Source organism: Dermatophagoides farinae, chromosome 5 (genome assembly GCF_024713945.1).
Source record: "Dermatophagoides farinae isolate YC_2012a chromosome 5, ASM2471394v1, whole genome shotgun sequence".
Taxonomy (NCBI): Eukaryota; Metazoa; Arthropoda; class Arachnida; order Sarcoptiformes; family Pyroglyphidae; genus Dermatophagoides; species Dermatophagoides farinae.
In genome coordinates, this window is record NC_134681.1 from 2,012,488 (window position 1) to 2,025,109 (window position 12,622).

At 30.5% G+C, this 12,622-nt stretch overlaps 1 protein-coding gene across 6 annotated transcripts in view; it reads left to right on the plus strand.

The window, feature by feature from the left end:
- Positions 1-12,622, plus strand: part of LOC124499720 (uncharacterized) — a 74,370-nt gene that overhangs the window by 44,773 nt on the left and 16,975 nt on the right. For 2 of the 6 annotated variants that reach the window (XM_075731054.1, XM_075731052.1), the window contains exons 2-3: positions 6,712-9,362; positions 10,225-10,382. In XM_075731054.1, coding sequence (XP_075587169.1) covers positions 7,535-9,362; positions 10,225-10,382 — 1,986 coding nt within the window. In that variant the 5' untranslated portion in view covers positions 6,712-7,534. Of the gene's footprint in view, positions 1-5,849; positions 5,892-6,711; positions 9,363-10,224; positions 10,383-12,622 lie in introns of those variants that run through there. The other 4 variants (XM_075731058.1, XM_075731053.1, XM_075731055.1 and 1 more) reach the window with 4 other exon arrangements.

Here is a 12,622-nt window from a genome sequence, read left to right on the forward strand (position 1 = left end):
TCATTTTTTTTTTAATGCGTAGGATGTTAGGATTGTTTATTGGTTTGCATGGTCGGTTGGTTGAATTTTATCATCATTTTTCACTCGTTGAATCGGGTATATCGGATTTAAACAACAACAACAACAATAAAAACGTAAACAGAAAATAAATAAACAAACAACAGAATCCAATGTAAATCCAACAACAACAACAACAAAAAAAAAGAAAAATCTAAAGATTAGAGATTTAAAATGATGATAATAAAATGAACAACGGCAACGAAAATATGGGTTATCCATTCTAAATGTTACATTTAATACATACACACACACACACACACATAGACAACAACGTAAAAACTTTACATATTAGTTACAAATTAGTTTTCTAATTCAAATAAAACAAAACAAAACGAAACAAAATAAAACAAAGCAAAACAACAGAAAAAAAAGATTAACCAAAACTGATAAGCATTTGTTGTTGTTGTAAACTGACCACGATCATATAACCGTCCAGCTATTCAATTTATTCAAAAAAAAAAAAAAAAAATGTTTCTATTTGCCACAAACAACAAATTATTGCGAATTGTTTTTCTACTCTGATCATCATCATCATCATTATTATTATTCTAATTTCTAAACGGTGTTTGGTTGAATGATTTATTTTTTTTTCTGGCTTGTTTTTTTTTCTCTCGTTTGCAATTAAATTGTCCTGGAAAAAAAACAACAACAAACCAACCAGAAACACAACACACACACAAAAAATTATATTGTACTTATTGTGACATGAGTCATGTATATAAATTGAATGAAATGAGCAACGAATGTTTTTAGAGAGAATCATTTGGTTTCGCTCGGCCAAACGGCTTGTTTTGGTTTTTTTTTCAGTATATTTCAGGTGACATTTCATTTCATTTTTTTTTAGATATCCTATCCTATATATAAAATGACATTTGAATTGTGAATGAACTGTCGTTCATCCTCAAATGTGTCGTATATATACTGCTGCTGCTGCTGCTTATTGTTGTGTTGTGGCTCAATATACCATTGTGGCGCATGCTAAATTTGGCATTTTTTTTTGTTTGCTACATTTTCATTGTTTTGAAATGAAGAAAAGCAAAAAAAATCATATCAAATCAAATCAATTTTTGATGACCTTTTAGGCTTCTTCACTTGAATATTTTTTTTGTTTGTTTCGTTGAAATTTTGACGAAAATTCATATTGAATGAATCACGAGAAATTCCACAGACAAATCCATTCTTTGAAATGACAATGATGATAAGTGATTAGTTTTGTTTGATTTAAATTCATACTGATCATCATCATCGCCACTAGTGTTTGGATTCATGGGAAAGAATTTTTTGTCTTGCCAAAAAATTAACAACCGAAATTAAGAAAAAAAAAGAACAAAAATCCGCCTACAATCAATTGAAGAATGATGGAAATTTTCAACGAAAAAAAAGAAAAAAAAATTTTTTTTTTTTTTGATACAATTTATCTCATCACTGTATTGCTGGAAGGCAAAACAGTTTTTTTTTTTTGATTCAGGTGAAAAAAAGAAAAAAAACAGTTTCAATTCATTGCACAACGGTGTAGTACGAAAATTTTATTTAAATTTTGTTTTTTTTTCATTTTCTTCTTCCTTTAACCACACATTTGCCTCAAGCTGAGCTTTGATTTTTTTTTTTTTTTTTTTTTGAAAAATTTTCTTTTTCTCCTTCTTTTTACAATCACCGTTGATAATGGCGCCCGTTTAGTTGGAAAGTAGAAAAAGAAAAAGAAAAAATCCTGTCATTTTTTGTTACAATTTCAAACACACGACGATTTAAAATAAAAATAAAAAACAACATGGATTATCATCATTTTGACAAACGACGATAGGAGACCATAATAATAATAAAGACGACGATGATGATAATAAGCTAGATGTGACTTGTGCAGACCATGAATTTATTCATTTTCTTTTTTTTTCTGATGAAATAAATGTCTGACCAAAAAATCAGTTACCTCTCTCTTTGGCATAACCAGCGCACACACAAACATTTACATGTGATTGATGTTTTTCAGTCAAAATTGGCAATCATAAATATCTGGTTCTTTTGATTTTTTTTTTTTTTGGCTACAATTTCCTTGGTCATTATTTAAGCTTTTCTTTTTCATATGAATTTAAATGAATGAGGAGAAAAAAAAACAGACCACCATTTCAAATTCAGTTTTATTTAGCAATGTTTTAAATTGAAAAAAATGAAAATCAATTTTTTTTCGCCGTTGTTGTTGTTGTTCAAATTCTGAATAAACAAAAAAAAAAATTCTTCTTCCTTCTGATGACGATGATCGTGGTGTTAATTAATTAATTGATTTTTTTTCATCAATTTCTTTTTTTCATTTCGATTATGATGATGGTGATGATGATGATATTAATTATGTATTTTGGCCACCAAAGAAATGGGAAAAAAAATATCATTAACTTCTCTCTTGACCCAGGTCATCATGTTTTCTCTGTCTCTGTCTGTGTGTGTGTGTTATTTTTTTGCCCAAATATCCTCACTCTTCAAATCATCATTTCATTTCATCATCAAGATGCCGATTAAAGATGGTGATGATGTTTTTTTTCTCAGGTGTTCGTTTGGACTCCATAAAATGAAAATGTAATTTGTTGAGGGGGACAACTACAACAACAACCACAACCATAACAACAACAACAACAACAACAACAACAACAACAACAGCAACAACAAGCATTGAAGACAAATGATTCTTCTGATCTTGATGCTGGATGATGATGGTGGTCTTTTTTTTTTTTTTTGCTGGTGGTGGTGGTTTATTCAATCAAAATTTTTTTTTTTGGTTTTTTTCCACACCATGATTTTTTTTACATATATTGCAAGTGTCGAATTCAATGTGTGGTTAATTGATATTTTCTCTTTCTTCTTCTTCTTCGTCTTCCTAGATTTGACCAAATGATGATGCTAAATATATACATGTTTGGTGAACAAAAAAAAAAAAAAAAAAATTTTCTTCTCACTTGCATGCAACACAATGTTTTGAGTAAATGTGTAATGTAAATCATCAAATAAATTGAATTTACAATCAAGTTTTGTGTGTGTGTGTGTGTGTGTGTGTGTGTGTGATAGAATTGATGATGATCGAAAAAGAAGATTAAGAAAAATTTATTCGCATAATGAAAATTCAATTTTTTCATTTCACCACAAAATATGATCACAGACGATCATGATGATAATCATTAATCCTAGCTCATAGAACATGTGAATAGTTTTTTTTGCCAACTTTTTTATAATTAATATTTCCATCACCATCCAAGCATCATTGACCACCTTGATTGTATATATTTCTAGCATTCTACGCTTGTTACAATCGAGAACAAAAAAAACAAAAAAAAAAACAAACAAATTCCACCACACTATCGCTACCGGAATTACCTGTATTCTGGTTGCTATTTCTGTTTTCATTCATTCATTTATTCATGATATTTGATGATGATGATGATGATGATAATATTTTCCATGTGGATATCGTCAAAACACATCAGTAGTTAGTTAGTTAATTGAATTGAATAGACAACAACAACAACAGTAACAACAACAACAACAAAAACAAACATTAGCAATATAACCTATCGACCTTTAACACAAAACAACAACAACAACAAAAGGTCAGATCATTCGTGATATTGAAACCTATTTTTTTCAGCCAAGGTGTGTGTGTGTGTATCGTAAGCGACATTTTTCTCGATTTCATAGTTATGTTTGAGAGAGAGAGAGTAGACAAAAAAAACCGCTTGAATAAACAAAACACAGCATGTGTGTGTGTGTGTGTGTATTAAAATCACATCATTTTATTTAGATTTGTTTGAAATTTATACACAGCCGGGTGTGTCATTTATGGTTGATCATTTTGTTTCGTATTTTTTTTTTTGGATCAATTTAGCGATCCAAAATCGATTCATTTGATTTGAACGGTTATTTTGTTTCTCTCTCTCTTTTTTGCTTGTCTGTCTGAGGATAATGAAAAATAAAAATTTCAGTTTTTTTTTGTTCTTTTCCTTTCACCTTTTTTTTATTATTATCATTATTTTATCTCAATTGAAAAATCTAAATATATATGGATATTATGGTTCAAATATTCTCACTAATGGATCACCACCACCACCACTAGCACCATAAAGAAAGAAAAAAAATTTGATTTTTATCTCTTTTGTTTGCCTTGTCAAATTTGTCATTCATCCATTGAGAGACATAGATGAAGAGACAGACAAAAAAAAGCAACAACAACAACAACAACAAGGGGCAAACAGGAAAAAAACAATGATCCAGAAACAACAACAATAACAACAACAAAACGACACGCGATTTTTTTTTCATGTTGCATGAATTAGGTCCAGCCCACCATTAATGTATATTGGTAACGAAAAATGAAGAAGAAAAAAATCCGTTTTTTTCATTCTTTTTTTTCTGGTGAAATATTGGTTACATCAAAAAAAAAAAAAACACACACAGATACATATTAGACCAGAATGAAAGGTGCAAGCTAGGCCCATTTTTTTTGATGGTTCACAAAACCATACATGAGGGTTGGACCATTTTTTTTTCTTTCTTTCAAACAATCAATTCAACAATAACAGCAACAGCAACGACAACGAAAACGACAACGACAACAACCAGGCCCACATTTCGTTTTTATTTTTATTCAAAAACATTTCGATCTCACACAATACCAAACACCAGAGATGAAGCCAGGGATTTTTTTTTTTTTTTTTGATTTTCTTCTGAATGAAATTGACTGTATGAGGTCCTGAATTTTAAACTCAAGTTTTTTTTCATGTTGAAAAAAAAATTTACATCTTGAAAAATTCATCGTTTTTGTTTTTTTTTCTTCACATTTGAATTTGTGCCATATTTTGATTTTCGGTTTTTGTTTTTTTTTTCGTTTTTGGTTTGTTCATTTGTATGGTAATAATTTTTTTTTTTGATTGGTTTCAAATTTCAATAATTTTTTTTTCATGATTTTCATCATCATCACAAAAAAAAATTTTGAAATCAATCGTTAATCAGCCACTGGTTTTTTTCTGTTTTTTTTTCTACACTCACTTATCTTTACTGAAATGAATTGTACATTTCATTTCATTTCATTTCATTTTTTTGGTTTTGGTTTTTTTCTTATCAATTTCAGCTGTGATCATCCGACATGAAAATCCATTGTCCTTGACTTTATTTTTCTAGTGTTGAAATCTTGGTGCGTGCGTGTGTGTGTGTGTGTGTGTGTGTTTGGTTTATTTTCTTCTTCTTCAAATCATCATCATCATTTTTTTTTTTTTTGTTTCTCAGGTTTTTTTTTCAATATCAAGACCAAATATCGTTGCTGTTTATCAAAATTTGAAGAAGAAGAAGACGACGACTACTGTCGTTGATGATGATAACTGTGTGTGTAAATTTTCTCTTCTTTTTTTTTGGTTGACAACGACAAATTTTTTGTTTTCTGTATGATCTGTACTCGATAATGAAATGATTGCAATTTTTTTCCAATAAATTCAACACACACACACAGAGAGAGAGAGAGAGAGAGAGAGAGAGACGAATAAAAATGACAATCTTTAATAACCACATCATATTCACAAATGTTTATCGTTAGAGCGTTTTATCAAATCAATTTTTTTTTCGTCTTTGTCTTTGTTTGCCTTGATATTATTAACGGCAACGAAAAAAAAAAAAAAAAAATTTTTTTCCCAAATTACTGATTACACACACACAAATTTCATTTTTCTGATGATTAAAAGTTTTTTTTTTCTTTTTTTTTTTGCAAACATTTCTATTCAAATCGTTGTCATCAATTCTTATTTTGTGTATCGTTCACACATGTACGGATCTGACTGTGTCAGTAGTGTTTTTGTTGTGTGGGAGTTTTTTGATTTTTGAATGAAAAAATTTTTTTTTTCCCCATTATTAATATGAATTCTTTTTTTTCTTTTTTTTCTTTTCTCTCTCTCTGGTTTTCTCATCATTATGCGGTTGGATTGCGTATTCGATAATTCGTGAACAACAAACGCAAACGCAAAATTCACTTCTGGATTATTTCCGTTTAATTTCAATCATAATCATCATCACAATGGACTATTTTTTTTTTCTTCTTTACACCATCGTCCTTGTTTCTATTATTTATTGCCTCAATGGTAATGATGATAAACACCTACACACACGCATACACACACTGGCAAAAAAAAAATTCTATTTCAATTCAAAATTGATCCGGTGCAAATTTGATAATGATGTTGATGATGATGATGATCGATTTGGCAATATTAAATCAACAATGACAACAACAACAACAATTGCAACTGTAAAATGGTCTTTCTAATCTAATCTAATCATTATCATTATCATCAAATTAATCGAAATCAAAAAAAAAAAAAAAAAACAAAACTAAACCAAACTAAAAAATCCAAAAATATTCATTATCAACTCAATTTTCTGTGTGTGTGTGTGTCGGTGTTTATTTCAAATGCATATATGTGTGTGTGTGTGTATGTGCATATCATCACGAATCACATCATCAAACCGATTATCATCGTCAAATTTTTTTTTCTCTACACTTCTATTCACGGATATCATCATCGAATTTCTATCATCAATAAATCAATATCGACCACGAATCAAAAAAAAAAAAAAAAAATCCTCGCTATATTTATATATCGTTGAATGATTTATTTCCAATAGTGATTTTTCATTCATTCATTGATGAAAAACTCTTTTTTTTCTTCTGATTTGATCTGATTGATGTGGAAAAAAAATTTTGCAAACGTTTACCATTTTTTCATTGTCATGGCAACGATGCTGATGATGATAATCGATAATAGATCGTATGACTACTACTACTAATAGTAAAAATAAAAATCCTGATTATTCTTTATTTTTAAATGCTAAAATTGAAACAACAACAACGAATTCTTCAACAATAAATCAATCATCAAGAAATAATTGATCATCATTGTCATTTGATCATCATCATAATCGATATAGAAATCAATATTTGATCCAGTCAAACAATCAACATTCTAATCATCAACAACAATTACGGAGTGAAAATTTTTTTTCGTCAGAAAATTTTCTAAATAAAATTCCAATTATTTCAAACGTACAACAGCAATTAAAATCATACAAAATTGAGCGAAATATTTTCACTAGCACTAATAACAGCTGTTTGAGTGGCAGCATCATTGGTGGCGCGGGTGGTTTCATCGGTGGTGGCGGTGGTGGTGGTCATTTTAATGGTAGTCATTTGACATTTCCATTACCACCAACACCACCAAAAGATAGTAGTACGCCCGATCATTTGTCATTTACGGCACAACCACCACATCCACCACCATTTGGTGTATTTGCAGCCGCTATTGCTGCATCAACTACAGCAGCTTCATCATCATCATCTTCATTATCATCATCACCTGCATTATCATCACAAAGCGGATTCTCATCATTATCCGCATCTTCAACGACAACAATACCTTCAATATCATCATCATCGACAACAACATCACTAATGATGGATCTAGTGCCGAATGCGGCTGAAACATCAGCTGCAGCTGCTGCATTAGCAGCTGCAGCAGCAGCCGCTGCAATTGATATTAAACCTGGTTCATATTATCATATGCCACCGCAACAACAACATCATCAACAACAACAACAAACAACACATCATCAAACTAGCCAATTACAACAACCACAGAATCTACAATCAACACAAACGGGTAATACCGGTAGTGGTGGTGGACCAGGCGGTGGTAGTAATAATGGATCAATAACACATCAATTACATCCGGGCACACATCATCAACAACAAACGCAATCACAAACATCATCATCAACATCAGCGATAATTGCATCATCACATCATTTAAGTCATCATCTTCATCAACAACAACAACAACAGCAACAACAACATCATCATTCAACACATCCGCATCATACATCACAACAACAACATCAACAACACCATAATCATCATAATCATAATCCACATCATCATCATCATCATATGCTTAATACATTAAATTCAGCTACTGCATTAGGTAATGCAGCAGCAGCAGCAGCGGCAGCAGCCGCTGCAGCAGCAGCACAAGGATTGATTGGTTGTGCAAGTACAAAACCACGTGAAGGTACTAATAATAATAATAATAATACAAATTCAAATTCAAATACCTCTTCAATTGATCTAGTTAATAATAATAATCGTACACAAACAACAACAGCAGCAACAAATAGTAATTCAAATAATAATAATAGTAATAGTAGTAGTAATAGTAACAGTAGTTGTTCAACAAACAATGATAGAAACAATAATGATAATAATAATAACGGTGACAACAACAACAACAACAGCAACAATGAAAATGTTGATGAAGAAGATGATGATGTTGTCGATGATGATGATGATGAGAATGAAAATAATAATGATTCTGTTGTAAATTCTACAAATTCTATAAATATTTTAAATAATATTACCGGTAATAATAATAATAATAATAGTGGCAATCTATTTCATACATCATCAGCATCAATAACATCACCATTAAGTCCATATTATACATCAGCATATGGACAAATGGCAGCAGCTGCGGCTGCTGTAAATTCTGCCGCATTAATCGGTTCACATCATCATTCACCACATACATCTGCAGCAACAATCGCTACACATGATCATCGTCATCATATGTTGGGATCATTGCATTCACATCATCATCCTCATCATCATCATTCGAATCATTCATCACATTTTCATAATGCTCATCATCCACATCATCATTCACATACAACATCATCATTACAACAACATCAACAACAACAACAACAATCCACAACAGCAACAAATCCAACAGCGGCAACCGCAGCTGCTGTAGCGGCAGCAGCAGCGGCAGCTGCCGCAAATCACCATTATCATCATAATCCATATGGTACACAGAATCCATATGCTAGTTTTAATCCTCATCATCCTCATCATCATCAGCCATCATCATCACCACCATTAAATCAAACATCATTATTAGGTACAACTAAATTAGGTGGAAGTTTAACAGCAGCAGCCGTTGCTGCATTAGGTGGCAGTGGTGGTGGTGTTGGTGGCAATATTAGTCCAATTTCATCATCAAATGGTCATCATTCACATCAACATCATCATAATCATCATCACCATGGTAATAATGGTTTAAATAGTGGTGTTGGTGGTATTGGTGGTGGTGGTGGAAATAGTATCCATCATGGTCAACATTATTTAAATCATCCACATCATAATAATCATCATCATCAAACATCATTTACTAGCCAAAAAACAAATAATAATCGTGCCAAAGGCCGTTCTAGTTCTGGAAAAGGTTTTCATTTTTTTTTTCTTTATTTTATTTTTATTTTTATTTTTATTTTTTAATTTTAATTTTAATTTTGTTTCGTTGTTTTTTTCCTTATTTTTATTATTTATTTTTCCATTTTCTTTGCTCAATCCTTTCGTTGGTTATTTTTCTGTTCGATTAATTTGATGCTTTATTCATTCATTCATTTAATTATTCCGGTATTAGACAGTAAAGTGACAACAAAAGAACAAACAAAACAAAAAAAATTTTGCTTTAGCCACACATCATAATCGATCAAGAACTATATAAATACTATATATGCACATACTTTGGACTTTTTTTTCTTCTTCTTCTTCTTCTGCTTCTGCAATGTAATAATCAAAAAAATCAAAACACAAAAAATTAAAATCATAAACGGCTTGGCTTGCCTTTTTTTTCCTCATTCCACAACACATTTGCATATATGAAATCGTCCATCATCATCATCATCATTTTTTTTTTGCCATACAAATGTTGAAAATTTGAATTTCAATTCACCAAAGCAAATCAAAAATGATGTGTGCGTGTGGATATGTGTGTGTGTGTCTATGTCTGGGCAATGGAAAAAAAATGAATATTTAAATTGGCTGCTTTTTTTCCCTATAATAATAATGATGATGATGATGATGATATAACATCCATCCTTTCTATCTCACTCTATCTCGCTCTCTTTTTCTATAAATAACCAATTCTTTGAAAACTTTCATCATTTCTACTATAGCAAACTAATCTATCTAACTTGTACATAAAATTCTCATTGATATATTCATGCATATATTCACATTTTCACATTTTAATTATTGTTTTGTTTTAATTTTTTTTTTTTATTTTTTTTTTTTTTTTACAGAAGGCCGTGAATGTGTCAATTGTGGTGCAACATCGACACCATTATGGCGTCGTGATGGTACTGGACATTATCTTTGTAATGCATGTGGCCTATATCATAAAATGAATGGCCAGAATAGACCATTGATCAAGCCTAAACGTAGGCTCGTAAGTGTAAGTGTAAGCGAAATTTTTTTTTTATTTTTCTCACTATTTTACACATACAACACAAACATAAACAAAAATTTTCAATGATAATTATAATGATGATGATGATCATTTGTTAGATTTAAAATGATTGATCGATTTTCATCGACATTGACATTCACACCTTCAATTTGATTGATTGATTGATCTGTGTTCTGCCTACTTTTTTTCCTCTCGTTTTATATTCTATTTATTTTTTTTGTCCGATTGATTTATCAATACAAAAAAAAACTAGCCAGTTGAAAGAAAAAAAATTTTTTTTTTTGTTCCGGATCTCGTTGTTGTTATTTATAATCGAATGAAAATTGAATTTTTTTTTCACAATTCGTAAAAGAAAATGTGGTTATCATTATCATCCATGATCATTAGCTAGTAAGCGCCCGAATTTTTTCTCTTTTTTTTCTTCTTCTTCATCATCATTGTTATTTATCGTGCATTGAATTTTTTTTCCTTTCTTCATCATCATCATCATCATCGAAATAATAACACACCGAACCAGAGTAAAAAAAATACATCATTTAAATAGATAGAAAAGCCGACAACGATGACGATGACCCTTATATACACACACATAGAGAATATAATAGATGCGTTCATCTCATATGTACAGAAAAAAAAATTCTCTTTAGCATCGTTTTTTTAGTTTTGTTTCGATTCGATTTGTGACGCATCCGTATCCGTGATCAGACCTGCCTGCCTGCTTGTTTGGCTTTTTTTCTGGCATGTGTGAGATTCACACATATCACCATTATCATTATGGTCATCATTCACACAATACACACACACACAAAGTGATGATGGTCAAAGTTTTTTTTTCCTTTTCTTGGCATCCACAATTTTTTCATTTATTGATCAATCATAATAATGATTATCCATATTGAATGTCATTTTTTGTTGTTGTTGTTGACCAGCGTCAAAAAAAACAACAATAACACGTGTCGAGAGTTTGAGTCTGTGTATGTGTGTCTGTGTAAAAAAAATCAAGCCGATACCACAGGCAAAAAAGGGGTTTTTTCATTCAACATTTCGCAGCTATTGGAAAAAAAATGACGAAATAAAAAAAAAATAATTACAACATTCACGTTCATAAATTGAATATATATATATATATACTGGACACCCAAAATGATGTACAGGTGATGTTGATGATGATGATGATGATGATATTGTGGCCCCAAAAAAAAGATTGCGGTTATTGATATCAATGATGATGATGATGATGATGATAATGTTAACTATTTATTAAATGAAATATAAAGTGTTGAAAAAGAGCCAAAAAAAAAACAAAATGAATGGATTAAAGTGAAAAGAAAAAGATTAAATGTTAAGATAATGTCATCATCATCAGGTAGCATTATGATTTTGAAAAAAAAAATTTTTTTTTGTGTGTGTGTGATGCTCTATCTCTCATCACCATCAAAACAACTTATTAAATGAGGAGAAAAAGGATGAAAAAAAATGAATTTTTTTTTCTTCTTCTCTAGATTACATCGCACACACACACACATAAATTCATAGAGCCGACACTAAAATAATAATGAATGATCATCATCCATATATCCATATATTGTGTCTGTGTGTGTGTGTGTGTGTGTGTGTGTGTGTGTGTGTGTGTGTGTGATATGAAATTAGACAATGAATGAATGTGGAAAAAGATCTAGATCAACGATACCCAAAATGAAAAGATAAACATCAAAGAATTGAAGAAGAAAAGAAATTTCATTCTTGATAAGTGATTGATTGATGATGATAATGATGATGATGAGAATTTATACGGTAGTTTTTTTTTCTGTATGGTTGAAGGTGTCAATTTTGAATTCGAGAAATTCTTTTTCTTTCTTTTTTTGTTTTCATTCATCACACAAAGATGATGATAATAACAATTGTGGTAGAGTGAAAAAAAAAGAAAGAAAGAATCCCATCTGATCATATCATATCATATCTATCATCATCATCATCATCATCATATCATTTCTTGTTATCACATCACGATAATTGGCCAAAGATAAATGATCAAACAACAACAACAACGACGACGACGATGACGAAAAAAATTGGTGTGAAATGTATATTAGATTGATGATAATGATAATGTTTTTATCTAGATTATTGTTATTGTTCCACTGGTCCAAAATACAGATAAAATGATAAATCTGAAGATAATCTTTGCTGTTGTTGTTGTTGTTGTTTTTGTTATCGAAAAAAATACCGAC